The 13,682-nt window shown below is 45.8% G+C and overlaps 1 protein-coding gene across 1 annotated transcript; it reads left to right on the top strand.

Annotated features, from left to right (window-relative positions):
• Nucleotides 1-7,347: 7,347 nt before the first annotated feature.
• LOC130085879 (gamma-crystallin M2-like) lies at nt 7,348-8,208 on the top strand. Its single transcript, XM_056251865.1, has 3 exons — nt 7,348-7,449; nt 7,547-7,789; nt 7,898-8,208. The coding sequence occupies exons 1-3, from the start codon at nt 7,438-7,440 to the stop codon at nt 8,168-8,170; spliced, it is 528 nt and encodes a 175-aa protein (XP_056107840.1). The 5' UTR covers nt 7,348-7,437; the 3' UTR covers nt 8,171-8,208.
• The last annotated feature ends 5,474 nt before the right edge of the window (nt 8,209-13,682 follow it).

Here is a 13,682-nt window from a genome sequence, read left to right as displayed (position 1 = left end):
TTGAGGCTGAAAATTAACATTTGAACTCCCCCTCGTGCACCATTGAGACGAAGGTCTCACCTCCCTCATCCTAATCTACATTTCTCCCCCTCATCCCCCATGCGAAGATCACCCAAACTCACTCAAGAATCTAAATGGTTTAATGTGAATGATTATCATCGAGTATTATACATGTTTAGTATCATTCGAAATGTCTCAGTGCGACTGGTACAAAATAATGTCTCATTTCCAAATAAGTAAAACAAAAGGTAATACGGTTTTTAAGAGTTTAGGGATAACTGGCACACAAAGGAATGTGGTCTCTAGACACACGGTCCTACCCCCAAAAGGTGTAAACTTCTGAATGCAAATATCCATTGTTAGCCTATAATGAAATGCAGCAAGGGGCTCTGGGCTTTTTCTGTATCTCAGATCAGCCCGTGAATGCTGAGTCGTCGAGACTCTCAGCTTCACGTATTTCCTAATGTCAGGTTCGTCTTCTCTTTATTTCAGAGCATTTTATGTTTTGAAGAATCATAAACACTGGACGTGATGGTAAACTGTCCATTGTGCCAATGGATGGTATGCACATGAGGTTTGCCTTGATGTTGAGAGTGGCGTGGGAGCTGTACCTCAGTCATGGGAAAGATGTCAATTTCGGGACATATCATCAGTAATGTACCTTTGAATCAGGGGGTGTTTCGGCCTTTCAACACTAGACACCCTCATCAAAGGTGGCCAGCTACAGGGTGATCAAACCTGAGCTTGTGTCCCATGCCCAATCATGAAAATTGCCTGGTTAATTACATGGCGCTACCCACGGACTATGCAAGGTAGGAGGCGTCCTCTTCCCTGAGTCAAGCCTAGAGCTGACCGCATACTTTGTTCACCCTCCTCATGGAGGGTTGTAACCTGGGTTCTCAAGTGGGTTATAGGGTGGGGGGATTAGTGAGTGGGTCATGTTGATGCTCTTTGAGCCCAATAAAGGTCCTTCCTCTTAATCCATATCCACTGGCTGCTTCTTTCGGCCGCTTCAGAGACTGATCTAATTGTTTGTTGCAGAGCCTGTCCACGGATGCCAAGGTCTTTCAGCAGTCTGATGGTAGAAGAAGCCACAAAACCTCTGCATCCCACTTCAACCGGATAGACTTTCGCTTTCCATCCTCGTTGTTGAGCGTCTGCTGCCAGTTCTATATAGCGCAGTTTCTTGCGTTCATAGGCCTCATCCGTTGAATTCTCCCATGGGACTGTGAGCTCAGTGATGTAAACAGACTTCAATGAGGGGGACCAGAGAACCAAGTCTGGCCTAAGGGTGGTGAGTGCAATCTCAGGTGGAAAGATTAGTTGCTGGCCAATATCGACTAGCATCTTCCAGTCCCGGGCCATGGCTAGCTGTCCAGCTTCTGGTTTGGTAGGGGGATGGTTGGGCTTTTTCTCTCTTTTGATAAGTTTACCTGACATAATAAATTCTTACATTTTCCAAGTGGGAAATTCCTCTGTTGGGAGGATTTATGACTCTGTCTCAAAGTGTGGGCCTTGCCATTTGTGTCCATTTATACTCAGATATCACAAACACACACTGCATTCTATGAGAAGGCGATGTACACTAAAGTCTGAGTCATTAAATGAGGATTAATTGGACAGGAGACACGATATAGGTGGGGTTACATTAACTAGTAATTCTCTCATAAAATACATAGTATCAAAGACATAATAGTATCAAAAGACACTACACAAGACAGTAAATCATTCACACAATCATTCCTGGGGTGGTTCATTTATAGATCAAACAGGGAATTTAAAGGGTCATGAAACCCCAAAACACATTTTTTGAGAAGTGAACAGATATATACAGGCTGCACATCACTGAAATTACTAAAAGCACTCATAAATTTGTGGAAATTGGTTATTTATTTATTTTTTGAGCAAATTCGTTCTTCCGGGTTGAGAAGCAAAGTCGAAGCAATGTCACGGAATGTGAGGTAGAAGCGTGCCTTCAGGGAGTGTGACTGGCTGCAGGCACGATTCTACGTAAGCTGGCCCTCGAGCTAATCTCTGCATTTATTCATGAGAAAGAGCTCGTTCAATCCAATCACTGAGCTGTATTGCGCATTAGATCGCTTTACAGTGGAGAATTCAAGCATCATGCGGAGAGCACATGAGAGCGGATTAGCGCGGAACGCCACAATGAGTTTAACAACGCTTGCAACGCAGATAATATAGTTCATACACGGACTAGAGCAAGCGCGTTTCAGGTTATGGATTTATTTTTATATATTCTGGTTCTCTAATATATACATGAACCAGCACTGCGTGTGCTCACATGTCTTCTTTAAATGAAATATATGTGCAAATAAGGACACTGATGCAGCCGTACGTCTGATCATGAACGCGACGACACGATGGATTATTCTGATACACAGAAGACAATGTAGACAGAAAATTCAAAGAACGACGGACAAAAAAGTAACTATGACTTTGTTCAGAGACTGTAATGCTCGTAAATGTAATGCATATATTATTAATAGACCTTTTAAATGTTCTTCCGCATTTCTCCCTCATTCTTGTGAGTGTGTTATAGGTTATTTGTAAAATGCCCTCAAAGGTGCCCTCAAATCTGTTAAAGTGCCCTCAAATCCATTTTTTTTTTCTTTGTGGTCATATTTTAATATTCATGTGTCTGTATAATGAGTGTGTTGCAGGTGTGTGTTTTATTGGTTGTTGTCTCCCCTCTTACTGTCATGGTGTGGGTTCTGTCATGATTCCTGTTTGTGTTCCCCTTTCTTTTTCCATGTTTGGTAGTTCCCCGTCATGTTTAACTAGTCTTCCCAGGTGTTTTAGATGAGCCACACCCCCTTGTTATCGTGTTTAGGTTGTTTGCCTGTTTATTTAAGCCCCGTGTCTAGTTAAGTCTTTGTGAGTTCTTAATGTTGTAATGTTGGATGTTGGCTGTCCTGTTCCCGAGTCTTGTTTTTGAATTTAGTTTGTTTAATAAAATACTGCTGCTAGTGGATCCTGCGTCTGCATCTGCTTCAGCCGCATCGTCACATAAGAACTCACCATAACATGGTTCCAGCAGCACAGATTAGCGTATCCGTAAGGGAGGCCCATTAAGGAAGGGCCCATTATCTTCACATCACGCCTGACCAGCCTGATCTTCACGTCATGCCTGACCAGCCTGATCTTCATGTCATGCCTGATTCGCTTGATTTTCACGTCACGCCTGATTGGCCTGATCTTCACGTCATGCCTGATTCGCCTGATCTTCACGTCATGCCTGATTCGCCTGATCTTCCCGTCATGCCTGATTCGCCTGATCTTCAAGTCACGCCTGATCAGCCTGAGTTCCACGTCAGCCCTGCCGAGCCTGCACTCCACGTCAGCCCTGCCGAGCCTGCACTCCACATCATCCCTGCCGAGCCTGCGCTCCACGTCAGCCCTGCCGAGCCTGAGCCTGCGCTCCACGTCAGCCCTGCCGAGCCTGAGCCTGCGCTCCACGTCAGCCCTGTTCACGTCGTGCCTGCCGCACAAGAGACTGTTCACGTCGCGTCTGCCGAGCCAGAGACTGTTCACGTCGCGTCTGCCGAGCCAGAGACTGTTCACGTCACGTCTGCCGAGCCAGAGACTGTTCACGCCACGTCTGCCGAGCCAGAGACTGTTCACGCCACGTCTGCCGAGTCAGAGACTGTTCACGCCACGTCTGCCGAGCCAGAGATTGTTCACGTCACGTCTGCCGAGTCAGAGACTGTTCACGCCACGTCTGCCGAGCCAGAGACTGTTCACGCCACGTCTGCCGAGCCAGAGACTGTTCACGCCACGTCTGTTCCTGAACCGGTGTCTGTTCCTGAGCCGGGATCTGTTCCAGTTCATAACCCCATAGCTGCCCCCAAGAAATTTTTTTTGGGGGGGGGGGCAGTAGGTCCCTGAATGGGATCATGGAGACCGCGCCGCCATGGCCGCCCGAAGGGTCGTCTCCGCCCTGGCCACCTGAACTGCCTGGCCCACCCTGGCCCCCTGAACTGTCTGGCTCACCCTGGCCCCCTGAACTGTCTGGTCCGCCCTGGCCCCCTGAACTGTCTGGTCCGCCCTGGCCCCCTGAACTGTCTGGTCCGCCCTGGCCCCCTGAACTGCTCCACTAGTGGATCCTGCATCTGCATCTGCTTCAGCCGCATCGTCACACTTACCACCCTCTACACTCCCACTTTTCAAAAGCTTTGCACGCCCATTTCTTGAGACTTTTTTTAACTCTGAGGTGTGAACGACCAGGCTAAAACAGGGGGGTTTCATGACACTTTAAAGCAATTTGATTGTTCCAAGCCACGGGCAAGTAAATTTGCATATCATCAGTGTAGCAATGAAAAGAAACCCCATGTTTCCTAAAGATAGAACCCAGGGGAAGCATACACTCACCGGCCACTTTATTAGGTACCCCATGCTAGTAACGGGTTGGACCCCCTTTTGCCTTCAGAACTGCCTCAATTCTTCGTGGCATAGATTCAACAAGGTGCTGGAAGCATTCCTCAGGGAGTTTGGTCCATATTGACATGATGGCATCACACAGTTGCCGCAGATTTGTCGGCTGCACATCCATGATGCGAATCTCCCGTTCCACCACATCCCAAAGATGCTCTATTGGGTTGAGATCTGGTGACTGTGGAGGCCATTTTAGTACAGTGAACTCATTGTCATGTTCAAGAAACCAATTTGAAATGATTAGAGCTTTGTGACATGGTGGAAGTAGCCATCAGAGGATGGGTACATGGTGGCCATAAAGGGATGGACATGGTCAGAAACAATGCTCAGGTAGGCCGTGGCATTTAAACGATGCCCAATTGGCACTAAGGGGCCTAAAGTGTGCCAGGAAAACATCCCCCACACCATTACACCACCACCACCAGCCTGCACAGTGGTAACAAGGCATGATGGTTCCATGTTCTCATTCTGTTTACGCCAAATTCTGACTCTAACATCTGAATGTCTCAACAGAAATCGAGACTCATCAGACCAGGCAACATTTTTCCAGTCTTCAACTGTTCAATTTTGGTGAGCTCTTGCAAATTGTAGCCTCTTTTTCCTATTTGTAGTGGAGATGAGTGGTACCCGGTGGAGTCTTCTGCTGTTGTAGCCCATCCGCCTCAAGGTTGTGCGTGTTGTGGCTTCACAAATGCTTTGCTGCATACCTCGGTTGTAACGAGTGGTTATTTCAGTCACTGTTGCCCTTCTATCAGCTCGAACCAGTCTGGCCATTCTCCTCTGACCTCTGGCATCAACAAGGCATTTCCGCCCACAGAACTGCCGCTCACTGGATGTTTTTTTCTTTTTCGGACCATTCTCTGTAAACCCTAGAGATGGTTGTGCGTGAAAATCCCAGTAGATTAGCAGTTTCTGAAATACTCAGACCAGCCCTTCTGGCACCAACAATCATGCCACGTTCAAAGTCACTCAAATCAACTTTCTTCCCCATACTGATGCTCGGTTTGAACTGCAGGAGATTGTCTTGACCATGTCTACATGCCTAAATGCACTGAGTTGCCGCCATGTGATTGGCTGCTTAGAAATTAAGTGTTAACGAGCAGTTGGACAGGTGTACCTAATAAAGTGGCCGGTGAGTGTATATAGTGGAAAAAAAGAGCTGGTGATAAGACAGAATCCTGTGACACTCCACAAGCCAGATTTTCTACAGAAGTGACGTTTCCTATTTTTAAAAAAATACAAAATTTTAATACAAACCATTAATAAGACGAAACAAGACGGTTTGATGCACAGGTAGTGTCAGTAGTCCGGTACAGTGTAGAATGACAAGACCAGACCAAGATGTATGTTTGGTGATAGCTTTTATGGAAGAACTGATGAGGCTGATGGCAGACAGTAGTGGTGATTGTTGAGTCTGAACAGTTGGTAGCCAGAGAGGATGATGGGAAATGTTGTGTGTTGAGGTGACTGGTCTGGTGACTGAGGATTGTGACAGACAGTTTCAGTACTATGTTTTTATAGATAATAAAATCTCCCCCCTCCCCCTTTGAAGAATGTGCTGTGGTACAGAAGGTTGTTGTTAAAGAAGAATAACTGGGATGGCTGACAATCAGGTCAAGCAGGCAAAGTGTTTAGCTCTCTGATAATATTCAGAAGTAGAGCTGGACAGATGTTTGAGATGACTAATCTACGATAGTTTCACTCTCTTCTGTCACCTTCTCCAGATAACTGGGTATTAAGTAAGGTTATGCTCCTTCCCATTGCCCCAATTATGGCAGAATTGTTAGATGTGGGCTATGTTGAATTTCTGGTAGCTCTGCTTTAAGAGGTCTTGAGTCTCCTGGAGTGTGGCTGCAAATTGGGCATAGAAGCTTCAGGGCCTTTCATAACATTTAGATTACTGGGAGAAATGTTGTGTGTACTGCTCGCTGACTGACACACAATTGGCTCCGGGCTGGAGCTTTGGATTGTTGGGCCCTAGGGTTTTAGATTACTTTTAAGCTCAAGCAGGCACTGGCCAGCATGGCGTAGTTGGTATTGACACAGCGTTGAGTTCCCTGAAAAGGGAATGAGATGCCACGTTGTTGCCATGAGTCGGGCAGGCCTGCGTGTATTCCCTCAGAAAATTTGAAGCTGATGACGTGTTTGCAGGTGCCCTTCTTACATGCTAAGCACTCACTGCATGAGCACTGCACTGCGTTGGCCATGAATGGCAAGTTGGTACACATGCCTCAGACACAGGGTTCTGTGGGACGAGTGCCCATAGCGTCAGCTGACGCGGCATCATGTTCCCTTCTCTGGGAACCATGGTTCCAGTTGTAACCTAGACATTTTCCAATCATAAAAACAGACTTAGCTTCACAAGAAATAGTCTTTTGTAGCAGTGCTTCATTTGGGAAATTAGAAAGTACACAATTGCAAAATGTATACCAAACAAAAACAAACCAAATCTATGTGGTAAAGGTGGGAATATGGAAAACTAAAACGTTGAAAGATAAAAACTCTTTTTGTATTCGTTTCATAGTTTTTTAATATATCTATTCTAGGAAAAATATGAATTAATAAAAAAATATATATTCTCAATTTATCAATAAAAAAATATATATTCTCAATTTATCAATCAATAAATCAATCAACTTTATTTATAAAACACTTTAAAACAACTGAAGTGGAGTAAAGTGCTGTACAGAAAAATAAATAAAAGACGGAATATTTATCCACAATCGTGAGGCTCTTGTCTTTAATTTGAACAGATATTAACTTCAGAAGAAAATCATGACAAATTGCCAAGGACTAAGATCTAGATACTACGCTTACTAGCAGCCTCTGTGCCAACTTGCACAGTCAGGAATTGACTAACAATAGGTGCTGTGTAGTCTTTAGTCTTGGTCTTGTATAAAAGCACAGGTGACAGCAGTCAGTCAACAACCAGAATCAGCTTCAGCTTCTCCTTTGTGGAACTACTGAGGATCAGACAGCGCAACCATGATGGGCAAGGTAAACTTCATTACAACTACAATTTCAAAGTTTAATTCAAATGAAAATAAAAGTAGAAAAAAAATAAAACTGAAAACTTCAACTTTTGAATTTTCAGGTTATCTTCTACGAGGACAGGAACTTCCAAGGTCGCTCTTATGAGTGTATGGGCGACAGTGGTGACTTCTCCTCCTACATGAACCGCTGTCACTCTTGCAGAGTGGAGAGCGGGTGCTGGATGATGTATGATCATCCCAACTATATGGGAAATCAGTATTTCTTTAGAAGGGGCGAGTACGCTGATTACATGTCTATGTTCGGGATGAGCAACTCGATCAGGTCCTGCCGTATGATCCCCATGGTGAGTTCAGTTTAAGCTTATATAAGATAAAGATACATCTGTGTTTACATGTTAACATTTTAATCTGGCTGATAAACTTAAATTAAACGGATTTCTATTCCACAACAGCACAGGGGCTCCTACAGAATGAGGATCTATGAGAGGGATAACTTCATGGGTCAGATGTACGAGATGATGGATGACTGTGACAACATCATGGATCGTTACCGCATGTCTCACTGCCAGTCCTGTCATGTGATGGACGGCCACTGGCTCATGTATGAGCAGCCCCACTACAGAGGCAAGATGTCCTACTTCAGGCCTGGAGAGTATAGGAGCTTCAGCAATATGGGTGGCATGAGATTCATGAGCATGAGGCGTATCATGGACTCCTGGTACTAGTGTTTCTATTAATTAAATAATTTTTCTACAACAATAAACAGTGTCTTGAAAATCATTAATGCCACTAATATTTTCTCAAATACTCAACAAAAACCCAAGTTTGTCAATAAAAATATAAAACAAATTAAGAATTTCACATGTAACTTTAAAATACTCTGACTGATTCTCTCAACCCGAGTTTTCAGTGCGTATGTTGCACAATATTAAATAATATCATATGACACTTCATAGTAGAGGAGCTAGGTGACACCATGTAAGTTTGCAGTTTAGTAGGCCTACATGTTTATTTTTATTTTTACTTCACATCTTCCCAAATCTATTTGCAAATATGTATAGTGTGGACTAGACATTATTTAGGGATCACTGGTGGGGAAAAAAATATATATAAACAAGAAAATTAAATTGTTTATAAAATAACTTGATGCACACTGAAGTGTCAAAGTATTTATTACAATTTTCACTAGATTAAGAAATATCTTATATCCAGGTCCTTAAATATATTTTAATAAAGGTATGATGTTAATTGACCGTTCGCAAAAGCCACGCCCCCCTAGTTATTGTTACTACGCCCGTCAAACACGACCAGCGCGACAGATTGCCATGACGGGAAGAGGTATACCCGTGCGTGTTAGTGACCTTTTTTGGAGCGATTCCTCCAGATCGAGGCAAAAGGGGTTACAGTATGCAGTGGAGGTATATATTCAAAATATAAAAATACGCAATGAAGGAGACACGACTACTATCGAGGCTAACGCTTACCGGTCTCAAGCGAAATCTGAGAAACCCCATGACCTGTACCTCAAATGCAACCAGCACAGCCTTGAAGAAGATTTTATAAGCTGGTTCAGTGGCTAATTGTTTGGAGTTAGAAATATATAACTCGCGCTGCATATTTAGTAATTTTGCCTCAGATACAGGATTATACATTCGCTTTAACAAGCAGGTTGTTCATTACCACGGCAACCGCTAGCGTGTTATGCTGAATGCGATTTTCGTGTTTAAAAAGTGACTATACATAAGAGACGGAAAGATGCAGATAACCATACATTATTTAAGGTTATTTCTATTCGTTACGATATTGATATATGAACTGATGTTGTCAAGTAAGCTTCATGCTTTCCCCGTTGCGAACATGCACTCCTCTAAACTGTAGTCTACGGGTGCTGCACTGCTAGTTAACTGCTGCTCATTTTCCCCCGAGAATATCATGTTACCAACAACACTTTAGAAAACGTAATTCCTTTGTGGATCCTCTTGATCTGCTTTCTCCATGTTTCTTTGACTAATCTCAGTGTCTCAGTCTCACGCACGCTGCATGCGAATTAACCATGTTCGACACATTTAACTGGGAGTGGGGCCGTCCACACTGTTTTATCCATTGTAGGCACCGCTCACGTTGTGTTTTCGGCTTTGGAAACGGAAAGAACACAACTCCTCCAGACAATCTCTCGGGGTACCTAGTGTCCGATTTACAAACGCCGTGGGCGCACCGCTTCACCATCTTGCTTGGAGTCAATGTTTGACAGACCTGCTCACATAGTAATGGTTGCTATATGTGTGATTGGACAATGGCCGTTTTGGGGGAGGGGCCGGCGAAAGGTCAATACTTTTATAATGATCGTATTATCATAGCTGTTTGTTTACTTTGAAATGCAGTGTTTGAAAGCCAATATATATACCGGTAGCCAGTTAAGAGCAAATATATTTCTAGCCAACTAGCTCACCCACTTTTTGTCCTGGAAGGAAAGAAAATTAGTTACTTATCTTTAGGCACCCTCACAATCTGAATCTGATTCTGGGAATCACAATCGAATTTTAAAACAACTGACAAATAATAACAAATATATGTGTTGGATTTTATTAAATTCTCTTTTCTTCTGCATTATTGCACTTTGATTTTTAATGATTACATCACAGACAGCAATACGCTGCATTCACACTAATACACAGATCTATTTGAACATTTAATATGTTTTGTCCTGTCTGTAAGACATACAGTAGGTACTCAACCAGAATGCCTATTACCGCCGCGACTCGTGCCAAAAATAAACTAGTCGCATTTCAAAGTCCTTCGCGAAATGACCGCCAGGTGGCGCAAAGGGGCATTTAGCAAAACGTCTCAGGTTACGTATGTAACCCTGGTTCCCTGAGAGGGAACGAGACGCTGCGTTTGAGACGCGGTGGGAACGCTCTGCGTGATTGCGTCATGAAGCATGTGTAAAATCAGTCCAATGGAAGCCCGATACGTCATGGGTGACGTCATAGACCAGGAAACTATAAAGCACCCTTGAAAACAGACCGCGACAGCTTCTGAAAAAGTCTGAAGCAAGTCGATCAGGGCATGCAGGAAGTATGGCAGGCAAACGCAGCGTCTCGTTCCCTCTCAGGGAACCAGGGTTACATACGTAACCTGAGACGTTCCCTTTCAAGGGAACTTCGAGCTGCGTTTGAGACGCGGTGGGAACCCCATACCTACTACGCCATAGTGACAAATGCCCGTTCTGTGTGAAGTCCTTGCGCACACTAAGAAGCAAGCAACCTCGCCCCAGGAGTGGAGAGGTCAAGGTCATAAAACCTGACAAATGTATGTGGAGAGGACCAACCTGCCGCATTACAAATGTCAAGAAGGGAAACACCCGAAATTAAGGCCGTAGAGGCCGCCATACTCCTTGTAGAATGGGCCCGTACAGCCATAGGTGAAGGCTGACCGGCCGCTTCATAAGCCAATGATATAGCCTCGACTATCCATTTGCTCATAACCTGTTTAGATGCAGGGCACCCTCTTCTGAGTGACCCAAAACATACAAATAACTGCTCTGACTTACGCCACAGGGCAGCTCTGTGAACGTAGGCATCCAATGCCCGAACTGGACATAACAGGTTCAGTTGTTCCTGATCTGGGGTATTAAAAGGTGGAGGATAAAAGGCCTGCAACACTATTGGGCCCTCAACATTAACTGGGACCTTAGGAATATAACCCGGTCTAGGGTATAGAAATGCTTTCACCATACCAGGTGCAAATTCCAGACATGACGGAGCAACCGACAGGGCATGCAAATCTCCAATTCTCTTGATAGATGAAAAGCAAGGAGAAATAAAGCTTTCAAAGTGAGGAATTTTTCTGAAACCTCTTCAATAGGCTCGAAGGGAGCCAGAGCCAGACCCTCAAGTACAATGGCTAAATCCCAAGCCGGTGCTCTAGAGTGCAGTGCAGGTCTCAACCTCAATGTACCACGGAGAAAACGAGTAATCAGAGAATCTCTCCCAAAAGAAGTACCCCCCAGAGGGGTATGATAGGCCGAAATAGCCGCCACATAAACTTTTAAGGTGGAAGGAGATAATCCAGCAGAGAAACGGTCTTGCAGAAAATCGAGAACTGAACCAACAGGGCAGTTAACAGGATCTAACTGACGCTCACCACACCAGGTGGAGAATAATTTCCATTTCAGTGCATACAGTCTTCTCGTGGAAGGAGCTCTGGAATGGAGAATGTCTCAACGACCTCAGTCGAGAGACTGGATTCTATGAGCCTTGCCCCCTCAGAGGCCAGGCCCACAGTTTCCACAACTCCGGTCGAGGGTGAAATATCGTGCCCCCTGCCTGGGACAGCAGGTCCCTCCTGAACGGAATCTCCATGGGAGAGCCGTCCAGAAGAGACAAAGTCCGAGAACCAAACTCGAGTCGGCCAGTATGGGGCTACTAGTAGCAGATGAGCCCCTTCCCGGCGAACCCTCTCCAGAACCTCAGGGAGCATAGATATCGGGGGAAATGCGTACAGGTGCAGCCTCGGCCACACCTGCACCATTGCATCCAGTCCGAGAAGAGCTGGCTGCGTGAGGGGGAACCATATAGAGCAATGCGTTGTACAAACGATGTGAAAGGTCGACTTGACTTTAGTTAGACCAAAGTTCTCCCTAAGAAGCTCCACCACCTCGGGGTGAAGTCTCCAATCCCCTGGGCCTCAGCCCCTGCCTCAACAGGATATCTGCTCTGATATAAGAGACCATCAGTGTGTTGTCCGCCATTCGCCGAGCAACCACTCATGATCGCCCCCACTTGTGAGGGAAGCATCCGTCGATAGCAATATGCGTCGACAAGAAGCCCCCAACACTGGGCCTGGGCGAGGAACCAAGGTTCTTCCACATGACCGAAGCACGAAGGCATAGCCGCGTGACCTTGATCATGCGAAAACGTATTTCCCCTCGGAGAAAACCCCTTGGTCCTGAGCCACCACTGCAGGGGTCTCATGAACAGAAGGCCAAAAGTAATACGTTGGACGCAACTGCCATGAGACCCACCCGTCTGAAACTGTTTCACAGTGAGTGACTGGCCTAGATATACCCCATTACGGCTGTAAGAATTGCTACACCCAGAAAAGTGGTCCTCAGAGCACACTCTTCTTGGCGTTGAGAGGCAACCCCAACATCCTTAATGAGACAGAACGACATCTCGATGCCGAACTGCCATAAACTCAGATTGAGCTAGGAGCAACCAATCATTGATGTAGTATAATATGCGAATGCCCTGGAGTCTCAGAAGAGCCAGAGCTGCATCCACGCATACTGTAAAGGTGTGGGGTAATAAACCTAGGCCGAATGGAAGAACCCGATAATGGTATGCTTCGCCCCCGAAAGCAAACCTCGGGAACCTCCCTCATCCTCTTTCGGAAACAATGAAGTAATGGCTGTCTGCTGGGAGGAGGAACCCCTTCTACAGCTCCTTTTGCAGAAGTGACAGTACTTCCTGCTCCATAACCAAAGCCTGCTCGGGGTCCACCAATGAGAGGAGGGACCCCTAGAAATCTGGGCGAACGAGAACCGCTGAAACCCTTTTCTATAGTGTGCAGGACACACTGAGAAATATGTGGCAGTAGTTTCCACGCTGCCAGAAATTTACTAGGGGAACCAGTCTCTCAAGACTGGCCTCTGGATTTGTTTGAACAGTCACTACGGCGCCCTGAAGCGGCGAACCGGCAGGGAACAACCGAACTGACCATTCTACGACCCTCCTCGGAGGATCGTATGGGGATGCTGACACCTCGGTGCCCTGAACGGAGAACCGGCAGGGAACAACCGAACTGGCAGCGCTGCAACCCTCCTCAAAGAGTTGCACCCCAGAGGAAAAACGATTTCTCAAAACGGTCCCTTGGTTGAACAGTCACTACGGTGCCCTGAAGCGGCGAACCGGCAGGGAACAACCGAACTGACCGCTCTACGATCCTCCTCGGAGGATCGTATGGGGACGCTGACACCTCGGTGCCCTGAACGGCGAACCGGCAGGGAACAACCGAACTGGCAGCGCTGCGACCCTCCTCAGAGAGTCGCACCCCAGAGGTCGCCGAGGAGAAACGATTTCTCAAAACCGTCCCTGCCCCGGAGGAGCCCTCAGAAGCCTGATAGCCTCGTTTTCTTGCGACAGGACTTCTTGTCTAAGCTTTATTAGAGATGATGACAGTCCTCAGATCTTGCCTACCTCTAACTAGCTTAGTTCCTACGACCCTCCTCAGAGGATC

Source organism: Rhinichthys klamathensis, unplaced genomic scaffold, assembly GCF_029890125.1.
Source record: "Rhinichthys klamathensis goyatoka isolate OS25496 unplaced genomic scaffold, OSU_Roscu_1.1 h1tg000090l_1, whole genome shotgun sequence".
Taxonomy (NCBI): Eukaryota; Metazoa; Chordata; class Actinopteri; order Cypriniformes; family Leuciscidae; genus Rhinichthys; species Rhinichthys klamathensis.
This window is presented reverse-complemented; position numbering and strand designations above follow the sequence as displayed.

Coding starts and splice junctions, on each gene's coding strand:
- LOC130085879 (XM_056251865.1), top strand. Junction 7,790..7,897: donor CCTGCCGTATGATCCCCATG/GTGAGTTCAGTT, acceptor ATTCCACAACAG/CACAGGGGCTCCTACAGAAT.